The sequence below is a fragment of the Cyprinodon variegatus genome, unplaced genomic scaffold (genome assembly GCF_000732505.1).
Source record: "Cyprinodon variegatus isolate N-32 unplaced genomic scaffold, C_variegatus-1.0 Scaffold1085, whole genome shotgun sequence".
In the NCBI taxonomy this organism is placed as follows: Eukaryota; Metazoa; Chordata; class Actinopteri; order Cyprinodontiformes; family Cyprinodontidae; genus Cyprinodon; species Cyprinodon variegatus.
In genome coordinates this window covers 183778-210716 of record NW_015151538.1, presented here as the reverse complement: position 1 = coordinate 210716, position 26939 = coordinate 183778, and the positions used below count along the sequence as shown (strand labels likewise).

At 38.5% G+C, this 26939-nt stretch overlaps 3 protein-coding genes across 4 annotated transcripts in view; 1 reads left to right on the top strand and 2 right to left on the bottom strand.

Moving 5' to 3' along the window:
* The window catches only part of mrps35 (mitochondrial ribosomal protein S35), an 18501-nt gene extending 13690 nt beyond the window's left edge, over positions 1-4811 (top strand). The window contains exon 8 of the mRNA XM_015400229.1: positions 4383-4811. Within this exon, the coding sequence (XP_015255715.1) occupies positions 4383-4652 (270 nt within the window). The 3' untranslated portion in view covers positions 4653-4811. The remainder of the gene's footprint in view (positions 1-4382) is intronic.
* Positions 388-8503, bottom strand: mansc4 (MANSC domain containing 4). Of its 2 annotated transcripts, XM_015400227.1 has the most exons (4): positions 8210-8503; positions 7989-8123; positions 5579-6353; positions 388-909 (listed from the first exon to the last, which is right to left on the bottom strand). In XM_015400227.1, the coding sequence occupies exons 1-4, from the start codon at positions 8427-8429 to the stop codon at positions 849-851; spliced, it is 1191 nt and encodes a 396-aa protein (XP_015255713.1). In that variant the 5' UTR covers positions 8430-8503; the 3' UTR covers positions 388-848. The 2 variants fall into 2 exon arrangements, with proteins under 2 accessions (XP_015255713.1, XP_015255714.1); XM_015400228.1 differs by lacking the exon at positions 388-909 and having other exon boundaries at positions 4955-6353.
* Positions 8504-13156: 4653 nt separating this feature from the next.
* The window catches only part of tead4 (TEA domain family member 4), a 40008-nt gene continuing 26225 nt past the window's right edge, over positions 13157-26939 (bottom strand). Inside the window, exons 5-11 of the mRNA XM_015400240.1 lie at positions 26843-26886; positions 26533-26594; positions 26213-26343; positions 25815-25988; positions 18709-18849; positions 17960-18112; positions 13157-14146 (exon numbers count right to left, since the gene is read on the bottom strand). Of these exons, the coding sequence (XP_015255726.1) occupies positions 14033-14146; positions 17960-18112; positions 18709-18849; positions 25815-25988; positions 26213-26343; positions 26533-26594; positions 26843-26886 (819 nt within the window). The 3' untranslated portion in view covers positions 13157-14032. The remainder of the gene's footprint in view (positions 14147-17959; positions 18113-18708; positions 18850-25814; positions 25989-26212; positions 26344-26532; positions 26595-26842; positions 26887-26939) is intronic.

Below are 26939 nucleotides of genomic sequence, written 5' to 3'. Positions count from 1 at the left end.
TATCAAAAAAGTACTCCAGAGTGTTGTTCAGCATGGGGGTGAGTAGAAAATGAAGGCTAATCATGTTTTGGGTGTACTATTCCTTTAAGGCCTCAATTAGCATCAACATTCATTAAATGTGATTTATAGTGGTGTTTAGAAAAAAAAAAAAAAACGTTTATAAAAACAATATCTTCAGTCTGTCCATGGTAAATATGATGAAGGATTTTGTCATCTATATATATATATATATATATATAAGAGTATTAAAAGAGCATTTAAAGCATTAAATTAGAGTTATTCATTCCTGTATCAACCATGTAAAATAACAACCAATGCCACAGTGTAAAGAAAACTGAACAAAAGATTAAGATTAGGGATGAAACATTTAATCGATTATGGAAATATTCGATTAATCGTCTACTGGATTGGAATGTTTTTAGCTGACAGAGAAACTCACCTTGAACAGCGATTATAGTTAAATTTAAAAAATATGTTAACCTTTTGCATGTAAGATTAAAATCTTCATATGTCAATATGCTCTATTCAGCACAAAGTTTTATTTTCACTTTTGCAAAAAGTCTTCTTTAAGGAATCTTTTGCTATCCGATTATTAATCGATTTAAAAAAAATAATCCACAGATGTTCGATTAGCAAAACAGTTGTTAGTTGCAGCCCTAATTAAGATAAAAAGCTTCTTTTTAAGGCAGGAAACCACAATGAGAGCTATTATACATAGAGAAAGAAAAGTTGGATGGAGGAAAGAGTCAATGATTCATACAGAAGGGCATCAAACAAATCAGAACAACGTCTAAATTGCTGTGATCAGTGTGAAGGATTCACTATGAATTAAAAAATTTGCTTTTAGATCACAAACTTACCTGTTGTTGTTTTTGTCCGTTGATGCCATGCAGATCACTATAGATTAGCCTGTGGATCATAGTAGAAAACATAGCAGTGTATCTGAATGGAGAGTTGGCCCAAAATCTTTAAGTGACATTAAAGAGTAAATGAGTTAAAGCAAATGCTCAGTGTTTTTAGCTTCGGGGGGACATGTCATTGGTGCTTTCCCAAGTTTTATTGGATTGCTTTTTCAACACTGATGTTATTTTCTGCTGTTATCTTTGCTTATAAGAACTTTGTTTAATCAGAAACAAAAAAAGTACAAAAAAAAAAAAAAAGCAGTCTAACTGGAAAACAATATTTTTTGAATAATTGTAAATTTTTTTGTAGTTCTGGGTCAAACGTAGCCACATTTTACATATTTTATATTCTAGACCCACCTGTCTCTTCATTATTACCGTTGTCTCCAGTAGCATCATCTTTAGGATGACTCGGCATATTTCTCCTGGGGAAATCTTGCCCACCTTTCTCTGTGAACTAAACCCATTAAGGAGACATTGGAGCTAAACCGTCAGAAGGAAGGCAAACAGCAGCATTGTCTAGTTGACATTTCCTCACTGATGAGTGAAAAACAGACTCCCCATATCAGGTGTTGACCTTAATTCTCTCTGAGCGAACCACATCAGATCAGTCTGCCACCGGGTCATTAGCCTCAGCACTGTCCCCACTCATTCGGAGTCTGGCATATAAAAGAAAACGACTCCCTTTGTTGGTCAGACCTCCGCTTTCAGGTGCTCCTTCCTGTCATGGCTTGGACACATGAAGGGAAAAAGGTGTTCGAGTCAGGAAGCAGAACACTGTCCGCTGCCCTTTTGGACACACAATGGAAGGCACAGTGCTTGTCCAGCGGGCTTTTGGAAGAGTTTAGAGTAGAGTAGTGATCAGGTTGTAACGCTAGCCTACAAAGGAGCCAATTGTTAGCAGCCACTGAGGTGATAACATCACCCCATTTGGAGTGGAAGACCGCGCCTGCTAATTCCAGCGTTGGTTAATCCCAATCAGCTCTGGAGCTGACTGCTAGAAACCTTTTAGTGGCCTAAGGGGAGACCTGCCCCCCCCATGCCCAACAGCTGTCTACCTAAACGGCTTTGTTTGAAGGTACACAATCGGGAGTACAGGTGGCCTTTTGTCTGCAAACACGTCACAAAGTAGGCTGCATGCTTACCGAACAGGCTGTTCAATGATGGATGATTTAACCTTCGTAGTTAATACTTCTTTTAATATCTGAAATCCAGAAAAATTTAATATTTCCACTATTTTTTTTTTTAATAACTGAAAGAATAGGTGTTAAACAACTCTCTTTGGAATTCTAAGAAGGCTACTGATCCATGAGATGTCTGGAGCTTCTCAATTGGTGCCTGATTCTGTTCCAGAGAGGACTTGATGACGGTCAGATATGTATTGCAGTAAAAATGATGGTCATTAACAACCAAACACCTGGATGGAAGCGCCGCTGCTGCTGGATAACGGCTCTTATTGTTCTCCAAGGAATCTGATGACAGCTCCACTCGAAGCGCACAGGGCAAGAGGAATACTTTGCTAGCGTGTCATTAAAGACGAGACATTAAATATGTAGCTTTTGTTTCCAAAGGAGAACTGCATGATGCAGTTTAGAGTGATATCAGTTAAGACTCTGATCTTTGCAGTATTTGTTTGCCTTGAAATTAATTTTGTTACATTGGATCTGGTTACTTTATTGGGATATGTCAGATAGATCAACACAAAGAAAAATGCATACAGGGTTTTTCTCATTTTCAGAAAAGTGGTGTGGATTTGTTTTCAGTCTCTCACTCTGATACCAGATTTCAGAATAAATGGAAATGATTGCTTTCCTTCACCAAAAAAAGTCAAATGAAAGGTTTTGGCCAACATATGAAGTGGTGCAAATCACCCTGAACACACCATCCCAACATGCAGCACGGCAGTGGCAGCATTATAGTATGGGAAGCTAGCTGGTACACAGGGAGATGATGAGGTCTGTTAGAGGACAATGCTGGAAGCCAATCTGAGACTGGTCTAGTAGGACAACAGGCAGCCAGAGTGAAAAGAAATGGTTTAGACCAGGGCTCTTAAACATTTTTGAGGCCAAGGACCCCCAAACTGATGGTGAGATGGAGCGGGGGACCCCCTAATTACATATTTTGTATGAAACTGTATTATATCAAACTGGTCCTATAGTCACTCTGTTACAGATGCTGTCATGTCCTGGGATTATTAAAGTGTTTCTGATTCTGATCCCTCGTTGATGGGACAGGTGTTGTGAATAAAACGGTGCCCAGCTTGAAATAGCTTCTGTATGTCGCTAAATGTGTGCATTGATGACTGCCTCCATTTATCTGTTTACTACAGTGTTTTGAATTCATGGTAATGTGTATTTAAATACATTTCAATTAGTGGAAAAAATTGCAGGGGGGATTATAAAAAAAGAATCTAATCAACCAAAACTTTTGCGACCCCCATGCAGAACCTCCGTGGACACCCTAGGGGTCGCGGACCCCCTGTTGAAGTCCTCTGGTTTAGACCTTAATATATTGATGCCTTCAGAACGGTCTAGTCAAAGTCCAAACCCAAGACTCTGTGGTTTACATTCACAGAAGCATCCAGTCTGATTCAGGTTATTTGGTAAAAAATATTTTTAAAACGCTAGCAGCAGGTATTTCAGCAAACACAAAAGCACACCACACTTTTCAGATTTTGTTTGTCACAATTTAGTTATTTTTGTTCCACACATCACCTTGTGTTTGGTCCTTGATATATTAAATTCCTGTAAAATACTTAAAAGGCTGCAATGGGATAAGATGTGAAAAGCTTGGGGCGATATAATAAATGTAGCCAGACGCTACATGTTAAAAGTTTTAGGTGGTGTATTAAATGTAGGGCTGAAACTACCGATTATTTTTGCAAATCGATTAATCTGTCGGATATTTTTTTGATTAATCAATTAATAATCGGATGGCCAAAGGTTCCTTAAAGATTTTTTACGAACTTAAACCCTGTGAAACAAAAGCTTTTCCACTTGAGGAGTTCTTGATACGGCATATTGACAGAAAAAAAACATTTTTCATCCTAAATGCAAAATGTTTTACATATTTTTTACAATTTTATATAATTACTGCTCTTATTGGGTCACTCTGTGAGCTAAAGGCATGTTTTAGTCTCTATACTCCAGTTAACGATTAATCGATTACTAAAATAGTTAACGGTTATTTCAATAATTGTATAAACCGAGTAGCTGTTTCAGCCCTAATTAAATAAGTGTTTCATTACAAATGTTTTATGTTTAGGTAATAAAAAGGATTGCTTGGATGCAGTAATCATTGTCATACTTAAAGTGACATGGATTCATGTTCAATGATATATTTGGTGGTTTTTATGAACGCTACCTGCCCTCAAAGGCCACATCTGATGTCATATGTCTTTAATGGCAGAGACATTTAATTAAGTAAAAGGCATCCTAATTTAACGTTGTGACGCTTTAGTTCTTTGTTTTTTATTTTCAGAAAATTGAGGCCTGGGAGGCGGAGAAGACTGCTGCAGACATGGAGGAGTACAGCTGGGAGGACAGCCCGTCCCAAAAGAACATCCTGGACACGCTGCTGCGCATGAAAGTGGCTGGAGAGGGAGAGGAGGCTGAAGTTAGAGAGCAGCTATTGGCAAGAGGGGAGGTGCAGGAGTATAAGGACTCAGTTGTGAGGCTAAAGAACGAAGGAGCAAACGAGAACAGCATGTTGCAGTACAAGGAGGCGGTCAAGAAGGTACTCAACGTGTGAAACCATCACAGAGGAAAATAAACTGATTGATAGGAAGATGGTGACCAAGAACAAGAAAAGAACATCTTAACTCAAATAACTCAGCCTGCATTTTTTCTGTACTATGATAACCTCGAATATCTGTGGTATTTATTTTCCAAAATAAATTTGTTTGTAATATCCAGTACATCTTTTTTTTTTTTTTTTACTAAAATAAAACTATATCATGAGAAACTGTTTGAGTTTTCTCTTTGAACTTTAAAAGCTCCATTCAAATAACTTTATGGTAGGTTTCAGTTTCCATCCCACCCATCAGGTTTCTGAAAGTTTCCCTGGTTGGAAAAAATATTTCTCCATCAGCTGCAGTGGGTGTTGCTATAAGATAAAGTAAAGACAACTGGTGATGTTATTTCCTTTAATTGTGGCATCATGTTTGAATCTCAGAAATTCATTTTCATGAAGTCTACATGCAAAAATATGTTATGTTGAACCATGTTGTTAGATGTTTTTGTTGAAAAGTGCTTCAACAGGTTTACTAACTACAGTGGTCGGTTCGTGTATTTTAGGGTTTAGCAAAATAAAGGAGGAACACCCAATCCAATGAGTAGCAGATTTATAATATGGAATATTACAGCTGTGTGAATTTTCCTTATATCCAACATGTATAAGGAGCTAAATGTAGCTGTTTAATAACAGGTTCTGTTCATTAAAGCTCTAAAAGATAGAAGTATTACCCAGAAAGTCTGATTTCTGGTACAGTATACTCCTTTTTTAACTAGCTGACCAGCAGTGCACAGCAACTCTCTGTGTCTCTTCCTCCAGCTTCTCATTAAAAATGTTCAGTGGAAAAGTTTTAGTCTGATATGCTTTGGTTTTCCAGTAACTGGCCCGCACCTATTGTCATGGAGCGGAGGTTTTTTCAGGAATTCTCCTTAACCAGCACATACTTAATCAGACGCATGGAGGCTCGTTTTCCTCTCCAGGATGTGCGATAGCGGCCCGTCCTCCTCCTCTGGCCCCTCCAGCTCACAACCAGCAGAACAGAGCAACAGCAGCTCCCCAGGAGGGTGACGCAGATGGCCACGGCAACCAGCAGAGTGTGGGCAGCCATGTGCCATCCAGGCCCCTGCTCCCCTTTGGTGTCCTCCTCACCGCCGTCCTGACCTTCAGTGTGGTTCCATCCAGTGGGTCCTACTGTGCTGCTGTTCTCTGTCCCACTCTTTGAAGCTGAGGCTGTTGTAGAGCTGCTGCCCAGCATATGCATTGTAGTGGTTGGATGATGGGTAGGGACAGGTGTGAAGGGTTTTGTAGTTGTACCTGAAGTTGTCTCCAGGTTGACGGTAGTCGTGTTGGTAACTGAATCTGACGTGACGCCTGGTTCGGTAGATGTGGCAGCAGCTGGCAAGATTTCTGTTTGGATGGGCGTTTCTGAGGATGATGGGGTTCTCTCGGTGCAGCAGAAGGTGGTTTTAGTCGGAGAATCAGTTGTAAGTTGAGGAATGCTCTGCTGGGTTGTGTTGGTGTCTGCCTCCGTCCCTGGAATGGAAGGTTCTTCAGGGGAGGAAGAGGTGGGAGGCTTTACAGGATGAGGAGGCGGATGGATGAACTGCCGCTTGTCTGAGGGCAGCGGATCAGAGGCGTTCACCCTACTGTAGTGGTGGGGGAGCACGCGGACGTTGGATGTGAAGTGTTTCCCAAACACCAACAGGTCAGGATCCACACCTGGAACATGAGGAAAAGTATTTTATTCTCTGGATCACCCTTGGAATCCTCTCTTTTTTATTTGGCTACTTTCAACTTTAACATAAAACAATATGCACATTGTAAAATATACATCAATGTATCTCAGAATGTATGGTAAAAAATACATATTCATACACCATAAACTTTATTTATGGTTCCATTAAAACAAAAAGAGCATTGAGTTTCAACAAAACTATGCTATTGGTTCCCCATAAACAATAGATCAGGTAAAGGCGGCATTAATCAGAGACGGCCAATATGTGACTCTGTAGGAGCTGTAGATCCGCAGTTTAGGTGGGAGAATATGTTGAAATTACAACTACTAAAGGTTTGGAAACACCAGTATAGACTAAAGTTTTCCACAAGTCATTGAGGCTAAGCAATTGTGGGGGGAAAACAACCAAAAAACCCTTTGTGCGATGGAAAACCAACATTTTGCATCCCGCTCTACACATCACCCACAGTGAGGCACAGCAGATAGCATGTTAGCAACAAAATGCTATGAGGATGCTTTTCTTCAGCGGGGACAGTGAAACTGGTCAGAGTTTATGTGGAAACAAATGAATCTTTTTCAAGGCAAATTCACAAAGAAACCAGCAGGACAGTGAACCGAACAGTGTCAAAGCAAATATATTTATGGTCCTCACTTATATCTATGGAAAGCTGTTTTTTTTATATATATAATTTTTAAAAGGCAGATTCACACTGGCTTAAAAGCTTACAATGGTTTAGTGAAGTTTATTCTTCATCTATTACTGCAACTTATCAAGGAATATATGTATTACTTAAAAATGTATAAATAGGCTTTTTTTGAATAAAATTGTACAAGTAGGAGGTAGAAACCTTGGCTGGTACAGTGCTCCTTTCATATTGAACAAGAGCTATTGGTAAAAGGCAAAAGATATCTCTAGTTGGTAGCATACAAACTTTTACCTGAAGTGTCTGCATGGGCGGTTCTAGACAGGGGCCAACGGGGACCAGTGCCCCTGTAAATCATGTCCTGTCCCCTGTACTGAAGAAATAATACTTAAAAGAAATTCTAATGATGATATGTGCTGGAACAGACATGGTTACTGATAGGTGCTTTGGATCTATTTCATTTTTTTTCTTTATAAATTATGTTTTACTAATTATTTAAAAACAATACGGTGATAGCTTCAGTGGTATTGAGATAGTTTCCCAGTTTTCATCTGCTAAATGTTTTTTTTAATTAAATATAAAAAAAATACTCACATTTTTAAAGCTGAATTTATCAGTTTTTCTTGAGTTCTAATCCAGATTTGATAGAAAATTGTAATTTTAACTTAAATTAAGTGACCTCATAAGAAATATAATTTTTATTAAACCTAATTGAATATAAATTTCACTTCTTGCAGCTCTCTTAATGTATTTGAATCCCTTTCCCTGTTTTTTATTTTATGCTTTTCTGTCCCCATGAAAACAGACTGGCCCCCTCCTGGCCCCCTGGTACCTTTGGTCTAGAACCGCCACTGAGTGTCTGGTTTTAATTTGACAAATTGGGGGGAAAATAATCAAAATTCATCTTAGAGAAGCGTTCAGAAAGATGGCCTATTTAAATTTATTTTGATTTCCATCAGATGAACCTTGGCTTACCCTTTGTGATGTTATAGAGGACAACATTGTCCCTGTGCCTCAGTATGCAGCTCTCCAGGGTTGGACAGTGCAGGTGGACACAGTTCACATTCCCATGCGTGGCATCAAAGTAAAATATGGCCAGGTTACAGGAAACTTTAGAAAGAAAGTGAAATCAGAATCAGGAGAAATGAGCATAAATGAATTTACCTGCAAAGCTAAAACTTTAAAGTCAGACTTACAGTTTCTGGTGAGGCAGCAGCTGCGGCTGCATTTCAGCGCCGTTTCTTCAGGGTAGGACCTCAGCAGCTGCGCTCCTCTCCTCTGAGACTCCTCCATGTCGATCAGGATCCCCGGGAAGCGCCGGATCCAGCAGTTCTTGTAGTAGGAGGTCGGGGAGCAGATGGATTCAGTGTGGCACACCAGGATCAGAACAGTCAGCAGGGCGCATGTGGCGTTCATCGCGTCCGGTTTGGGTTAAACCATGTTTATATCACAGCTCGCACATATCCAGCAGGATGAGGGCGTAACACAGGTGGCATTCTGCTTCTAGGTGAGTCTCAGAGGAGGAGGAGACCAGGGCTGGCCCCTGAGGAGTTTTCCTCTTAAAAACACAGATAATTATTCTAGATCGGGCTTGATTCATTTGCAATTTTAATTATGTGCAATAACACAAGCAACTACACACATATACTGACTCTGAATTTCAATATCTTAATGATTAACTTTGTTTAAATATATTCAAAGTCTGAGAATGGGGCGCACCCAGTGGCGGTTCTAGAACAAATGACCGAGGGGGCCAGTGTGCAGTGTTGCCAACTCCTCAGTAAGGAAAGTAGCTATTGGGTGTGCTATAAGTCGCTAGAAGTCGCGGAATGACGTCATTGTCTAATTTGCATAATATATATACTTTTTTTTTAATTAACTTTTCTTTTTTTTCCCCTTGTGGTCCACTAAGGACCTTTAAAATCATGCTAAAACATGAACATTTTGAACCATAACATTTTTTTTTACATTACATTAACAATCTAAATGGAAAAAAACGACTATAAAGAATCAATGACAATGTGAGCAAATGGTAATTGTTATTTTTTTTTAAACTAATAAGAATTCCCTGCACACACACAGGCTGTGCTTGCCTGCTCACAGAAAGAGTGGATCATGGTCATGTTGGTCAAGGCTCTCTATGGCAGGTTCAGCAACTGAGGGAGCTGACTCCAGAGTAGGGTTGTCACGATACTAAACTTTTCAACTCGATACCGATACTAAGTAAAATATTCGATACTCGATACCATTTTCGATACCAGAAGGATAAAAACAAAGACTCCAAAATTCAACAGAAATATTTTCATTAATAAATAAAATACAATAAATAAACACAATAAAGGTTGTATGCTGTGCACAGTATATAGCAAGCTTGATAAAAAACTTACAAAATTAAAATTAAGTTTTCCTTACTTGGCTATGCTTTGCACACATAACAATGACACTAGCCAAACCGGTTGAGAAACAAAAATAATTCTCAGCAGCTGCAACTGTTACAAAAAAAGTCTGAAACTGAAAAGTGCGTAGAATTATTCAATCACACAGTGTTCAGAAAGTGCATTTTCCTCTATTCTGCACTTTAGATGAATGACTGTTTAGGTGCGACTTGTACTCGATACTTTTGTAAATGAGTATTTTATCCGGATACAACATTTCAGTATCGATACTTTTTTGAGTATCGATACTTTTGACAACCCTACTCCAGAGTGATCAACCTGCGCCGTCAATCCCGGCGCAAGCGCGCGGTTCATTTGCAGCCTGGATGCTGAGGGTAAACATGCTGTGTCTCTGACTGTAGCGCTGAGAGGGACTCCTGTGGAAGCGGGAGAACGGGGTTGGGATGGGGGGAGGCGCCCCACGGCAGACACCAGAAAAGTCGCCAGATTTGTCGCCAGTCGCTTTTTTGAAAAAGAGTCACTGGAGGGGTCTGAAAAGTTGCTAAATATAGCGACAAAGTCGCTGAGTTGGCAACACTGCCAGTGTGTTTTCATGGGGACAAAAAAGCATGAAATAAAAGACAGGGGAAGGGATTCAAAAATATTAAGAGAGCTGCAAAAAGTGAAATTTATATTCAATTAGGTTTAATAAAAATTCTATTTCTGTTTCATAAATTGGATAATTAAAATTACCATTTTCTATCAAATCTGAATGAGAACTTAAGAAAAACTGATCAATTCAGCTGTAAAATTTAGAGTATTTTTTGTTTGTTTTTTTGAGAAAAAAAAACATTTAGCAGATGAAAACTTGGATCATATCTCAATACCACTGAAGCTATCACCTTATTGTTTTTAAATAATTAGTAAAACATAATTTGTAAAGAAAAAAAAGGAAATAGATCCAAACCACCTATCAGTAACCATGTAGTTTCCAGCACATATCATCATTAGAATTTCTTTTAAGTACTATGTCTTCAGTACAGGGGCCAGGACATGATTTACAGGGGCACTGGCCCCCGTTGGCCCCTGTTTAGAACCGCCCATGGGCCCACTCATGGTTTCAAAGTTAGGTGTTTGGGCTGCTGCTTGAGGTAGGATTCAGTTCCAGGATGGGTTTTAACTGCAGATCATAAGCAAGGATGTTAATGTGGGAAAATGCGATTCCTCCAGCTGTAGCTCTGCATCACGGTCCCCTCTATGTGAAAATAAAAAATTAACTTTAACAAACCACACAAAAACTGCAACTCTGTCTTTCTATGACGTCTCTGAATCCATGATTCCGATCCACAGAATCCAAACCACATTCACTCAGCCGCTCTACGCTGGCATTTGCTTTTATTTCCGTGACTGGGCTTATGCCGAGTTCTGTAATCCCAGAGAAGCAGAATAAATCAGATTAAAAACAATGTCGAATGTATTCTATGTGGTCTAACTCTATCCTTAACATAAAGTGACTTACTGTATGAGATGTTTATTTTTTTAAAAGATGCATTGTGATAAATCAGAATTTAATTAAAAGTTGTCTATTTTTTGATAAATCCAATAGGTTGATAAATCTAATCTAATGAGTTGATGAGATCCAAAGGCAATAAAAGCTGCTTAAACAAACATGATGTTACTTTACATGACTTTACGAGCAAACTGATGTGACCCAAACCTCATCAGACGCTCCATGGGACCTGATCTACATCCCTTTAACAATCTATGGAGGAAGACGAGAGACACCAGACAGCGAGCATAACCCAAAAGTCACCATAAAATAATCTGGGCTTTACATCACAACAGAACCACAGAATGATCGCCTTCATGCCATTCTGATCGATGCATGAAGTGCTGACCTTGTGTCCAAAGAGCATGTCATTTACATCCTGGTGAGGCTGCAGGGTTGCCATTTTAAACCTCACACTTGTTACTCTGGGTACCGTTGCAAGACCCAGACCTCACGATACTCAGTGACACTGCAAGTTGCTCTTTAATGAATGGATAAAAGGCAGACGACTAGTTTAGGTGCAACATGGAATGAAAATAATGATCATTATTGTGATGCAGTAATTCCTGCAAAACAAAACCAAATGAACTACTGAGTGCTTAACAATAAACATTTCCGAGCTGAGTGAGTTTCTGTTTAGTTATTTTTCAGGATCTTATCTACTGTATTTATGAGATACTAAATTTTGAGATTTCAATACCTGTAATACTGGTATGAATACATATATGTTCCAAAAAAGAATTAAAAACAATCCACTGGGCTTTGTTTCCAGGTTTGAAGACGTTTCGCTTCCCATTCAGGAAGCTTTTTCAATTCAAAATGTCAGGAATAGCTTCAAGTTCGAGGTTTTATACAGTAGCCCATTAAACTTGGTTTTTGGTTTGAAAACATGAAAATTGAAACAGATGAAGGGGTCCATCCCTTTGGACTGGGGGTCGTTTGGCTTCTTTTGTTAGTCTGCAATGCCCCATACCCGTCTAAGTTTTCTGAAGCTTCCTGGAGGGGAAGCAAAACGTCTTCAAACTTGGAAACAAAGTCCAGTGGATTGTTTTTAATTTTATTTTTTTTGCAATGACTATGACCTGGATGACTAAAAATCTTCACCAGCACAATACATATAAAAATTGGGTTATTTTATGACTTTGAAATAATAAATATTATCCCAATACCATAAATCTGCATGTTCTGAATTGTCCTTGTGTGAATAATTTGCAAAGCCACCTTATTCCCAGAGTCCTTTGGCCAAATTCTACATATTTAATAGCTCCAGTTTATTCAGGCTTAATAAAGAGTTTTTGACTTGGCGATTCAAATAGCTGTCATCATATACTACTTTAATCTAATTGCTTTTTGTTGTTGCTCTCTGAATGATTAAGGTTGTATTTTTCCATCTAAGGTATCTTTGCACACTGCAAAAAACTGAAATCTAAATACCGGTAAGTAATTTTTCTTAAAATAAGAGCCTTTTTTCTTGAATTGAGAAGGTAAGTGAGGCACTTTTCCAATGGAACAAAACAATTTACATTTAAAATAAGACAAAATAATTGCTTAATCTTATCTCAAGTGCACATTTTCTAATTATTTTAAGAGTAAAAATACTAATTCCATTGGCAAATCATCTTATTTATCTAGTCAATTTAAGGTTAAATACACTTGATTTAAGACATTCTTACTTATTTCTAGACCGTCTTTGCAGTGTAGGGTTTTATATTTCTGTCCAGGATACCTGTGTTTAACTCTATTATCTTCTCATCAACTCCGAACCTGCTACCTTAATCACTCATCATGATGCTACCAACATGTAAATGTATTCAAGGTAATGTCCAGTGTTATTTTTTTTATTGTTTTGCCACACAATTGCTTTGAATGTAGGCTGGAAAATAATATTTTTGGTGTAATCTAACTAGAGCACCTTCTACCCCATGCTTACGATATCCTCTACAAACCATAAGCAGGTCATATGATGTCGTTGTTCTTACCAATCCTGGAGCTTTTATGCTATTTAAGGCTCCATGAGGTGTTCAAAACTCCCCGAGCCGTCTGCTGTCTTTCTTGGTTCTCTTGATGTTGTTTGTAACACACCTTTAAAGATCACCTTTACAATTTGAGTGACTGCTGAAGTTCAACTGGAGTATCAGAATGATGTCATAAAATCCCAAATATTCTAGATTACAGTTGTAATGAGACAACAGTTTTATAAAAAGTACATGAAGCATTTCAACCACATGTACTCAGTAAATTGTAGGTTTATAGAGATAAATCGTTTAATAACATATGCCATTGGATGCATACCACACTTAACAAAAAACCAGCAACATGAGTTCTGTGTGAAACACGTGTTTTTTTCCTATCAGACACAGGCCAACTACCAAATGCAGACAATTTCAGCTTACAGTTCCCATCTGGTTCAGGTCAGCAGTCTTACTATGTGCCTTCAGTCGGAGTCAGACCATTGTCAGTCAAAGACAAGAACACAATACGAGACACATTCAACGTCAACGCCAAACAAAGAGAATACAACAGGTTTCTGCCATTAGGTTCAGCTGCTCATCCTAACTTTGTAAAGAGACGAATGTGCTTCTGTACACGATCACCGAAATGCTGAGTTTAAACGAAACATTTTGGCACCATCACTTATGATCTGTGGATGTGCAAAAGAGGAATCTCTTATCTTCTTTTCCAACTGTAATATTTATTCAAGTCACTAGATGGCAACCTGAGGCCGTCCAACTCAACACCCACCCCCCTGCACATGCACATCTACATTTAAAACAAGCTCTAGTTAAACATGAAGGCAGTCGACAACTCTCTCATGCAGCTTCTGTTGGTTGTTGGTTTAGAGACCAACAACAGTGCAGGATGGTCCTTCATCACACTTGTTTGCAGTCTTTCAGCTTCCACGGTTCATCTTCTTCAGCAGTAGTGGTCTTGCTCACGCTGACGCAGCCAGTAGTGTTTCTCAGAGTTCCCAGCCGACTCACCAGACTGTGTCTTTAAGCTCTGTGGCGTCTCTAGTCTTTTTGTTTGGGTGTCCCCTTGCTTTACTCTTGCTACAACAGGTCTAGGAGCCGGTAAGTTCCAACAGTGCGACTGTGTCAGTCTTTGACTAGCCTGTAAATATGATGTTGTGCGCCATGCTCACTGGTAGACACTTCAAAGACGTAAGCTATGCACAGCAGGGTCTCCAGTGTGTCCCTGTTTGTCACCACCTGGAACAAACACACAAGTTCAAAAATGTATGGCTTTATCTTAGATGGTTGTGCATTTAACAATTAAATTAATAATTTTATAATAATTAAGTAATAACGAAAAAATGAATGTACAAAAAATGGTATTAAAGGTTACAGATTTCTTTTTAAAAATATATATATTCTGGACATTGGAATGCAAAAACTAAGATCATACAACTTAGATTAACTGCACATAGGCCAATACACTTGGATTATTGAAACATCAAAACACAGTTTGTGGTTTATTAGGTGTGTATGTTATGTAAAATAATAAGAATTGGGGCTTCAGTGCTTTGTTTTTTGTTTAGCATTTCAACCAGACAATTTTAAGAATCTTAAGTTTAGTTTAAAAAGCTGATCCAACATCCTACAGCACAAATTGATTTTTTTTTTTTACCTTTTAGGTGTTGAAATAAGAAAAAAAAAAAAAAACAGCCAGTAAAAGGTCATTAGTCTAAATAACAGTTTTTTTCCTCAGTCACTGAATGCATCATGTGTTTTACAATACTCTTCGATGTGGAGCTGCAACTAAGGGAAGAATATATATATATATATATATATATATTTTTTTTTTACATCAGTGAGGTTTTTAGAAAAAAAAATAGGCTAATAAAGGAAGCTGTTTTCGATAACATGTTCAGACATGTCCTCTGTGCATTCCAGCTGCAAGAGAGGATGATTTTCTCGGTTTATAACAGGAAGGCTGACAGGGCTCTGATTTATTCTTTTAAGCCACCTGTCTCTATTATAAAACCTGTACGATTTAGAAATGTTGGAACCCTTTTGGTACATGGTACATATCAGGTTAAGCTTTCGTCTAAACAGCACCAATCACCAAAATTAGATCGTAAAGAAATTTTAGAATAGAAATGGCCTGTTCGTATGTAGCTTTGACCAAAGCGCTTTGTACTACATTCAGTCATTCACTCACACACTGATGGTGGCGAGCTACATTATAGCCACAGTTGCAAAGATTATGCTTGCTTGTATCACAATAGTTCTTCCAGAAACTAATAATTCAAAAGCAAAGCTCTAATTCAGTTTTATAATATTTTCCTAACTTCTACACTTTTAAAAGCTGCACAGAAACCCTATTGTTTAATGAAACATTTTCATTAATATCAAAGATTGCAAGAAGAGTGTGACAATGCCATGGCAATCCCGCAAGCACAACACAACAGCACAGCTTTCCCAACTCATTGGTTTCTGTTGACTTGCAATAAATGCAACACAAGTCACAAAAGGCCCTATCCATTGTGGTGCAACAGAACATGTCCATGTATCTGCTGTCTGTATGTGATTATGAGCTGTTGGTTAATCTGAACTAAATCAGCCCATTGAGACATATAATGACATGCTGCCACGAGGTCGTCAGCGTGGGTTCAATATGGTTATTGTCTCCAGGCTCGTTTTGCAGGAATGAAGCCGTCAACAGAAGGAACACAAAATTCTTTGAACATTGTTGCTGATAATGACTCTTGTCGTTGTTGAACGCTCCACTCAGTTCACTTTCCTCTCAGTGTCTGCTGTCTGAGGAGCACAGTGGCTTATTCAAGAGGATCCAGCTCACTTTAGCGTTGATGTGGAAGACAGGATCTAGACTGATCTCTCACAGATTGTTGGTAGTCTCACTTAAGTGGGAATAATAAATATGCTGCAGACTGTAGGGGGAAAAAAAGTTGGGTGTGGACAGTTTATAACATTTTGGAATTTCTCCTCTAACCATCTCTGTTTTTTAAATTTCTGAAGGAGTATGTTTACAAAAAGATAAATCCAAACCTGAGAGGTCCAAACCATTTATTTTAAAGGGGCACCTTCACCTTATATCACATTCATTACAAACTCTATATACACCAGCAGCTCAATTCGGTTTCACACAGAGTTTTTCTTAAAAACTTCTCTGTTCTGCTGGCCTTTTATTTGTTAGATTTGTAATTTACATTTGGTTATTGCTCAGATTGTTGGAAAACAAAGCCCTTCTTGTATAGTTACAATAACAACTGTGCTTGACTGGAGATATGATACAAAGCGTGTGTGCAGCAGGTACAGCAATAGGTTAAGCGGGTTATTACTTTACAGCACAGTTGTGAAAACGAATAAAGAGAGATCTAAGATCCAGAGTTAAAAAAAATAAAATAATATTTGATTCTAAGAGACATAAGACTTAAATATTGCTCAGAATAAACCATAAATACATAGATTGTTATAAAAAACCTAACAGGGAAATAGCATTTTTGTGCCTATTAATTTTTTTATTTCATTTATCTAACATATTACTTGCCTTAATATTGTGTCATTGTTTGATTTTAGTTGGTATGGGGATTGCTTTTTCCTTGATTTTCTCGTAGGAGACTATAAGGAGGAGTCACTACGATCAACTTCTAGTGGGGAGTGGCGGACTAGTGGTTAGGGCATAGAGCTCTGACTCCTGAGTTTCTGAGTTCGATCCCCACTCCCACAGACCTAATCTGCATCTCTGAGTTAGAACCTTAACCCCACACTGCTCCCTGGGTGCCCCACAATGGTAGCCTACTGCTTCCCAAGGGAATAGCTTAAATGCAGAGGTAAATTTCTCCAATGTGAGATCAATTAAGTTCAATAATATTATAACTTAAGAGTTCCTGCAGTTCATTAATCGGTTTATTTAATTAATATTTGTTGGTCTTCACCCACGTTAAGATGTTTTTTAGCATTATAGCCAGACGCTATTACATACTTGTGTATTGCCACCATCTGCCCGCAAATGGCTTTGTTTATGTCTACTCATCAGGCCAGCTGCTGGAATTCTATTTAGGCTTAAAAAAAGGACTATCAAAACACTTATAAGGGACAACACTCATTATTATAGTCTTATTTAATCATCATCACATGGTATTTGGTCTTTATTTTGTATTGTTTTGTATTTTCCTTTAAGGTATATATGTCAAGTAACAAAAAGAATTCAGAGAACTAAAAATATAGTTTTAATTGGGAATTTTTTTTATTTTTTTTATTTTATATACTCTAATAATCCCAGAGGGAAATTACTTCTCTGCATTTAACCCATCCACTTGGGGAGTAGTGGGCTACCATTGTGAGGCGCCCGGGGAGCAGTGTGAGGTTAAGGATCTTGCTCAGGGACCCAGAGTGGCAGATCGAACTCACAATCTCAGGATTCAAAGCCCTATGCCCTAACCACTAGGCCGCCAATCCCCCTAATGACATCATAACGAGTTGTGTGAAAACATTGAATATTGAAATGGAACATCTATTTTTTTTATGCTTGATGAGAAGGCAACATTTTGTATAGAACCTAGCCCTGGCTTTTTGTTTCTAAACTACTTTCTCTATAACCTCTCTCTCTTGTGTACCAATCCTCTAAAGAACCTTTGAGGCCTCCACAAAACATGTTGGATTTACGCTTGGTTTAAATCATACATATTTGACCCTTATTCACTAAATAGGTGACATCTAAATTCAATTAAGTTTACTTAATTTATTTAGAGCTATTGCAGTATTTTTACTGTGACATTCCTAAATATAAAGGAGGAATAGAGGGGGTGAATGAGAAGGCAGCGGACGCTTCTGCATAACAAATCGAAACAAAATTTCTTGTTATCTGGTGTTCGGGTGTGAACACTTTAAAAAATATACTTTTTTAGTTAAAAAACAGCCTTACAATGACCACACAAAAACAGCAGGATAATTCATTTATAGAAGGTAAAAGGTAATAATCATTTATCAAAAACATGGAGAATAAGCCTATACAATTAGAACCAGTTACTGGGATAAATCACATATTCTAGTATGTACCTGTAGGATAGTGAAGTTTTCCAGTACGCTGTTCATCATGTATTTCTCTGGAAGGTGTTTGAGTTTATGGATGAAATTGATCATGTATTCACATAGCGGGGATCGGTGGATCCGAAACACGTATCGTCCATTCTCAAAGCGCGCGTACTCCGTCTGAGAAAACAAACACACAAACGTAAAATTTAGTCCCATAAATTAAAGAGAATCTAATAATCTGAAACAAGAATTAAAAATTAGGAAATGCTTAAAAATATTCCACCTATGACAGAAAAAAAACAAATATATAGGTTTCACTGACACAAAAAGGGTTACAGTGGATCTATGGGATAAGCTGTAATGTGAATAATGCAATAAATCTAATGCAGCATATGGCATGCCAGATGTGACATTTAACACATTTCTCGTGACAACTGTAATCAAATAATGAAACCATTAAATGCAATCATGTGGCCTGCTGAGGCAGATGGCTCAACCAAGGGATATGATGTATCTGTGTGTGTTTGTGTTAATATTGTACAATCCATCAGTGCGGCGTAGGGGCTGAGGGGACTCTATATGGTTAACTGGAAATATAGGACTTAGTTAGATTGAGGAGATTTTATGATTCAGTTTCCTGACCACAGATCAGACGTAACTGACTGGGATCCATCTAAACCAGCAGCAGTTATTCAATAAGTGAAAGAACCGTGGGATATGGTGTGGTCATGTTGAAACGAATAAAGATGTTGCTGTATTTTCCACTGTCGTACCTCGACTTTCTCCACCACCTGTTTGCCAAAAGAGCAGACCTTGGTAGAAGAGGTGATAATCATGTTCTCTGAGCTCTCGTACTGGCTGGACACACCGTAGAAGAAGGTGCTGTCGTCTTGTAGGTTTACACTGAGGTCCGCCTTGAGACACAAAAACACAGTACTATGATTTGACAAAAATGATTTACAGTCTACTATGCAACAAATTGAACACATTCACAACTCAACTTTGGTTCCTGTAGCCCTTATTACAATCATAAAATGAGTAGTGTTGCACCGATGCCATTTTTTGGCCCCGATACCGGATACCTGGCTGTGCAGTATCGGCCGATACCATAACGATACCATTTGTTTGAAATTGATGTGTGTGTGTATCAGACATGGGCAATGTGGAGTCAACAAGTCATCTCCATGTCATGTATTTAATCTACCCAGCCAATTAACCAGGTGAGTCCAATCTGCACAGGTTAATTCATGGTGAAGATTGGACTCACCTGCTTCAGTGGCTGGGTAGAACAAATACATGACATGGAGATGACTTGTTGACTCCACATTGCCCATGTCTGGTGTGTATATATGAAGAACTACATTCTACTTGGATGTAAAATAATTGCCATTTGTCAAGCTGCTGCCTACCTTTGTGAAGAAGGAAAAAGACTAATACAAAGTGAATCCAGTACAACTTTTATTGCCTAACTGGAATGGGTGACAATAGCCGATACCAATACCACCATTTTAGTGCTGTATCGGGGCCCCGCCCGATACTGGTATTGATGCAACACTCATAATGAGTAATAATGGAAAAATGAAAACTATGTGCTTACCAGAGAAATTGGCTAAGATTTTAAATTAAAATATATTATTCAGATTAAAGAATGTTGAAAAAAAAATATTTATATCTTGCATAGTAGTAGCATAGTATTAGCAGTTGAATTTGGGTCAAGACTTTGACTGGGCCACACGTGTATTAAGATGGCCCAGTGAAAGTCTTGACCCAAATCCAACTGATAATCCAAGCTTTTATCTAAGTTCAAAGGCTCAAATCTTCCTTAGCAACTAACAAGTTTTCTTCAAAGATTTCATTAAAAAAAAATCTTCAATGGAGTACAATGGATAAGAATTATTTTATAAAGCACTATAGAATTCTGGATAGAAAATATCCAACTTTTTTATTTTATGCAGAATGTTTACTTTCAAGCAAATAAAACCCAAATGTTAGGATATTAAAAATGATTTTATGATGATTTCTGTTTTTCTTTTTTGTTTTTTTTTTCTTCTTTTTTTTTTTATATCAGAACAGCTGCAATGTCTGCTGAAATTGGACATGTTTACATTTTACAACAGATGTGTGAGGGTTAACAATGGTGAGCAGTGAAAAGCTAGGTTTTAATAAGTCTCAAAAACAGCAACAAAAGCAGCTTTTCTGATGTAAGTATCAATTTAGTAGGAATGCTGTATGTTGTGCACCTGGATGAAGGTAAATCCTAAGACTTTGTATTTATCCAAATGCTTAAGCATTACATTGAGTTGCTGTTAGTTTTCAAAAATGTAATTTTTCTGTCAGAATCACTAGTTTTTGAAAATGTTTTAAAAGATAGATCATGCATAATGTGTGCTTTGGTTTAACCAATAAAACGTTTAGAAATGTTACTTGTGTCTAGAAAAGCACAAGTAGTATTTTCAGATTTAGTAAATATTTTACATTTGACCTTTCAATGGGCAGTTCTAGACAGGGGGCAATGGGGGCCAGTGCCCCTGAAAACTGGCCATCAGCCATGTAATGGCCCCTCTATTGTACCAATACTTCAAAAAATACCAAATCAGTTTTATGTGATGACATGCATTGCCACAGAAACTTTAACTATTTAGTCCACTGGATAAATGTAGTTTATGTTTACATGTTTCCTTTAACAATGTCTTAAAAATAAATCTGTTGCACCAGATGATAGGATCACAATCTTCTACTGCCAGATCAGAGTCTCCAGTTTCACAAGGGTTTTTTGGCTTTTATATATTGGAGTGTAAACTATTGCCCTGCTTTTTATTTTATTATTTTGCTCCGTGCCCTCATGATTTAACTCTGGTCCCAACAAGGCCCCTGTGGTAAAATTAGGCTACGTTCACACTGAAGACCTAAATACTCAATTCCAATTTTTTTGTGAAATCAGATTTTTTGGCGTTGCCGGTCACATTTCCAAATATGTGAGACTTGTATGTCTTCTCCTGTGTGAACTGCATACAACGCAAGTGTCCTGTATGCGCAGTAGAGGACGCAATGACATCACAGGCCAGCTTGCTCTGTGTTTACGGAAGTAAACATGGATGGTAGTGCCGGACCACATCTAGCGATCTGTCCGTTCAGAAACAGGTCGCATTTGAAAAGATCCGATTCGTATCGGATTCAGGACCACATAGCTAAGTGGCCTGTGTCACATCGGAAAAAATCGGATCTGTGTTGTTCAGATAGCCATGAAAAGATCAGATACAGGTCGCATATGGGCCAAAAAATCAGATTAGGGTCACTTCAGGCTGCAGTGTAAACGTGGCCTTTGTCTTGAATTTCCTGTGAAGGGTGGCCCTTTATGGGAAATCATACCTGTACAGACTTAAAAAAAAAATAGATTACAAATATAAACAATCTGTCTGCCTTCATATTGAATGCATAAAAAAGCAGAACATTATTTTAATTTCATATATTTGCATCTTGAACAAAATGTTCCCTGAAGCTGAAGTGAAAGGAAGAAGACAGTTTGGTTTCCTGATATTTAGGTCCAGGCAGCTTTTATCCTCCCAGTGGTTCAGCTTTGAAATGAGGCAGCTATAATCAGATTACAGATCAGACTGAGGTGCCATCTCCTCTGTCAGACAGCTGGGCTGTTTTACCTTTTCAACCTGTCGGGCTCTTGTCCTCTAATGGGCCATTGAGACACCGCTCAGCCTCCCCTCATCTCTTCATCACCCCGTTTGTCTTCATCCCTAGCTCTTGTAATTTCTCTATTTGTCTTCATCCCTAGGGCCGCACGGCCCTCCCCAAACTGCCGTCCTCTGCTTCCCTAACAGCCAGCGAGGGAATTCATCCAATTATAATCATCAGCGTGCAATTGGCTGATTAGATCATGGTGGGCTGGCTGGCTGTGTAACAATTTAGCTGAGCCGGTTCAAATCAGATTCCCCCCGCACTTCAAAGGCGTGAGACAATCCGTTAGGACAGGGCCACAGGCGCTGGAGGGGAGAGGAGCTGGGCAGCCAGTGGTCGACAGGAGGGTTTGCAGGAAATTCAATATAGAATACCATAGCTTTGGAGGTGGGTCAGTCGCCTGTCACTGTCCCCATGCCAACCTGCACCTCAGCGCATCCCCCACAGTCATGACCTGCCTCCTGGCAGCAGTATAATGAAAAAGGTGTTCACATCTTTTCTAATGTTTTTTTTTTCTTTTTTTATCATCACATTTTTGGGGATGTCAGGGATTAGAGTGAGACAAGTATTTCTGCTGTTTTATTCCCCTACAGCTGTTAGCTGTATTTGTGTGTTTTTGTCATGGATGCCTTGAGGACGGGATGACCACTTTGGGATACGATAAGCCGAACACACTGAAGACACAAAGTGTTACGAGCTTGTTTTCCTCTCTCGCCGCGCAGCAGATGTCACAACCATTGATAGCACCAGGCTCTGACGTGAACCAAGAGAGTAATATTTCACAGTCGGATGTCTTGTTGGTTAGACGCCACCCTGAATTTCTGCTGCCATCCCTAACTCTTGTTCACGCTGTCTGCGTCCCTATTTGTGTCGATTCTTTATTGCTGTCTTGCTCTACTTTTCTTGGTGATATACGACATGGTTAGTCATCCCCTTCCTCCCTTAACCCCCGAATCAAATGCCATGGATCGACCAGCTGCTCTTCCCAAGGAATGGAGAAGTCCGATCCAAACACAGTGGCACTCACCAATGTCTTTCATCTCTTTACAATAAATAATGTGGATGTCAAGCATACAAGAAGGGTAAAGCCACAAATACCCTCCTATCTGGCGGAACGAGAAGCAAGGCGGCACTTTGATCCTGACTCTTTCAGTGTCCTGTGTCCCAACATTAGCAGCTACATTTTCGGCTAACAATGAGCCTCCAACCTAGAACATAATGGCCTCAAAATACAATTCAGAAATTGTTGTTTCTATCAATAATGGGACAATACTTCCCATGATCTCTTGAAAAGAATCAAGTTTTTTCAAGAGATCAGCTAGGGATTAGAATTATTGCAATAATATAATAATATATATAAGCATATATAATATATATAAATAATATAACAATATTTTGTCTCTGTTCCTTATAGAGTAAGAATTATAACCGCTTTCATGATCATCAAGTGTTTTAAGATAATAATTAGAGAAAGGGTAAAGATGCTACTTAAAATAAGCTATATTTTATATGACATTTTATGACATGCTAATAACAGAAAGGCTTTAATCTTTTCTTTTTAACCATTTCCAACTGTCATGAAATCCACTATGTATACAGAATACATAGAGACTACTCTTTGAGTAATTAGCTAATGCAAGATGCTAGAGACAGTTAAATATGCCATCTCCTACATACAATTTAAACTTCAACATATCCGTTTTAAAATGATCGGAACCATTTTATAGAGGCTACATCTTAGCCTAAAACATGACTCTACTGCTAACGACTTATGTTGTGCAGCTCTTTTTTCTGCAGACACTTGAAACAGCCCAAACTACCTGCAACCTGAAGATTTACAAAAAGCAGAGATTAAAAATTGACCCCAAATTCTGAGCAGTGAATCTCTAGATTTCTCCCGTATATGATTCCCTTCTGCAAAAACAAAATCTTCCTCCACAATGCTGTGTTGGATTTTGACCCTTTCGTGGCCCGCAGAGGCTGATGTGTTCACTGAGCACCACAGAGAGACACTGATCACTGAATCTACCTTAGAAAGCAACGTCGTGCCTTTGGCTAGTTTTTTCTACAGAGAGAATGATAAGCATGTTGACTCATCTATGATAGTGCCTCAAGTCTTTCCCTTATCTATGACACTGCTCACATGCTGCACATCTTTTGTGCTTGGGAAACGTTTACACTTCAAGGACACCCGGCAATGCTCTGACCTAAACAAATCTCTGAGTAAACCTGAATTAATCCTCAGGCTTTCCTTGCATATTCTACAAAGAAAATCTGTTAACAAATCTGAACAATAGGTTGAAGTTTTGTATTTTAACCTGATTCATAACAAGCCTAGAAGGTTGATGCTCACCTAATATAGGCAAATTGAACATAGAGTTTGTATTTAACATGGTTAAATTCTCAAAACCCACTGGATCGCCGGCGACCCATTTTAGGCAAGGCAAGGCAAATTTATTTGTATAGTACAATTCAGTACAAAGACAAGTGCAAAGTGCTTTACATGATTAAAATAGAGGAAAATAAAACAGAATCAAAGCAAGTGGGAAAAACAATAAATAATAAAAAATGCAGAAACAAGAAAGAACATTAAAAACAGTTGGACTAAAGAAAATAAAAAAGTTGAACTAATTATGCCTAAACAAATGTGTTTTTAGTTTTAAAGTGTTTACATATCATAATTCAGAATGCATGAAAATGACACTGGTAAAATGTTTTTCCCAATATAGACATGTTAGACATGTGTTGGAAAGCTAAGATTCTCCACAATTCAACCACCTAGTTCATCTAATGGACATAGCGAGCACCAAAGTACAATTAACACAGATATAGCAGCATGTCAAAATGTACAAAATGACAAAGTAGCCACAACAAGCAAGCATGTCGGTATAAATGCTGTTCAAAAAAAGACCTATTATTGTCGAGAATAAAAAAACAACTTTTGAGTCTTGTTTGAACTCATGCAGCTTGGGCGTTTTACTCACCCAATTTTCATGTATATATTCAGAAACTAGAAGGTGTTACCTTTCAAATAATGTATCACACATGTAATTTGGGCTTACAGTTCCTAAATTATTTGCTTTTCCATTTGGGTATGCAAAATAGGGGAGGATTTTGTAAAATAGGTGGATAATAAGAGGTTAAAGGATAAATTCTGTGTTCAATTTGGGAAAATTAAACTGGGAAATAAATACTGAATCAAAAGGTGGAAGAGTGATCCTGTGTGCCTGTTTTTTTTATTTTAATACCCTGTAGATTTTGTTGGAGTCCTTACATCATGAACTCTTGAAGTCCAAATAGATCGTATATAAAATGCAGTTGGCTCAACCAGGACAGGTTTTAAACCATTTGGTATAAAATAGCCCAAAATTAGATTTGTTGCCATTAAGTAAAATGTAGAATAATTTTCTTATTTGTATTTGCTTTTATTTAAATAAAATTATTAACATTCTTTATGGAGATAAAAACTGAATCAGATGAGATGTTACAATCTTCTATGTTCATCTTCCCTTCTACGTGCATCTCAGTGTATCCTTTAAATTGTCATCATGCTTTACTCTCTTAACACTTTCAAAGTGTGTCTGGCTGTGATTTAAGAGTGTTGCACGGACATCTGTGCATGAATGTGTGTAAGGGGGGTATCTATAAATAAGGATTGCGGGGGGGATGGGTCACGAGCATTGGACTCAGTCTTATAGTGCAAAGACAGGTGTCTGGGATCACATTTCTCCTGCTGAAAGATCAGCCCTGCCACTCTCCCCAAGGCTGCTGTCTGTCACAAATATGAAAGAAACACTCACACAGACACACATCACAGACATATACAGTAATGGCAGAACCCCTCTGGACAGTAATGCACACACTGATGTCAGATAAACTGCTGATAAAGAAATAGGAGCGGTCATTTTCCATCCTTTCTGGCCTAAAGTCCAGCTTAGGAGCCTTTAACTCCAATGCTTAAGCTGTATCAACACAGTTAACACTCCAAGGCCATTAACAACCAACAGGTGCTACAAAACATTAACAAGAGTATGCTCACTTTACCCCCATGACTCAGGGAGGATTAGATGATGATGTAGGAAATTGTCAGTTCTGGTGGATAAAACAACTGAGGACGCATCAATCATAAAATACAACAATTTTATCTGAATATAAATAAGGAGGTGAAATAAAAATCAAAAAGTCTTACCCAGAATTTGACAAGAAAGAAAGCGTTGTGTGGCCCTTTGTCAAACAGCTCTTTCAGGCCTCCTTTCTTCTCTGGGAACTTGTCATAGATCTGCCTGACATCCACAGACTCTAGATAAGCGTCACTATAGCTGGGGTTGGACTGTCCGATGTGCACAAACAGATGCTTGTTGAACTGGGGAGAAAAGAGAGACATCAGAGGACAAAAACACAGAAGTGGTGAGTTTCCAGTTATCTAAACAGCAGTTGCTTTCTTACCTATTTATTTCTGTTCTGGGAGTAATATATTTGTAACAACTGCTTCAGTAAGACTTGTCTATCCTTCATGTTTTTTTTTTTTTTTAAACAGCTGAGATATTCTCATTAAAATCGCAAATGAATAAAGGTAGCTGAGCTTACTGTCTCCGAGTCCTGAGGTTGCTCTAGAAAAGCAGAAAACTCCAGCATCCTCAGCTTGGAGCTGGCAATACTTCTCCCTTGCCAAGGGGGGGCGCCGGGAGACATGGACAGCCCTGCTGTGCTTTCATAACCTGCAAAAACAGAGTTTGCAAATGTGCTGCTGAAGTAAAATGAAGGTAAAACTTGTTGAGACATAAAAACGACATAAAAGGTATTTCTCTGAGCTTTGCGTGAACTGTTTGTGGTGAGCAGAGTGAACCCATCTCTCCGATGACATGATGGCATCTTTCAACACAACAGAGGAGAGGAAGAGCACCCACCTGTTATCGGGGTCGGGCCTGACGTTTGCATGGCATAACTCTGTTGGGAGAAGGGCTTAATGCTGGGAAACAGAGACAGACAGGAGAGGGAGAGGCATGTTATGCTCGATCTCGGCCCCACGACCCCATCACATGCACTAATTGGACTGTGTAACCTCGAGGGATGCTGGGAGAAGCCTGGTATGCTGATCCAGACAGCCGAGGACTTTTCTTTCTATCTCTGCTGACATGTTTTGTTTGGCTCAGAAATTCTTTTCCTGGCTGAAATCTATCTAATGACCATAAAGTTAGCAGAAGGATGGACACTTACTCCTCATGGCCTCCTGTCTGGGCTGGAAGTGTCCCATGCCAGAACTAGAAAAAAAGGAAGGAGACCAAAATTACTGATACAAATCTACAAAACGAGT

Coding starts and splice junctions, on each gene's coding strand:
- mansc4 (XM_015400227.1), bottom strand. CDS start 8,429: ATGAACGCCACATGCGCCCTGCTGACTGTTCTGATCCTGGTGTGCCAC. Junction 8,124..8,209: donor CTGCTGCCTCACCAGAAACT/GTAAGTCTGACT, acceptor TTCTTTCTAAAG/TTTCCTGTAACCTGGCCATA. Junction 910..5,578: donor GCCTCCATGCGTCTGATTAA/GTATGTGCTGGT, acceptor TATGATCCACAG/GCTAATCTATAGTGATCTGC.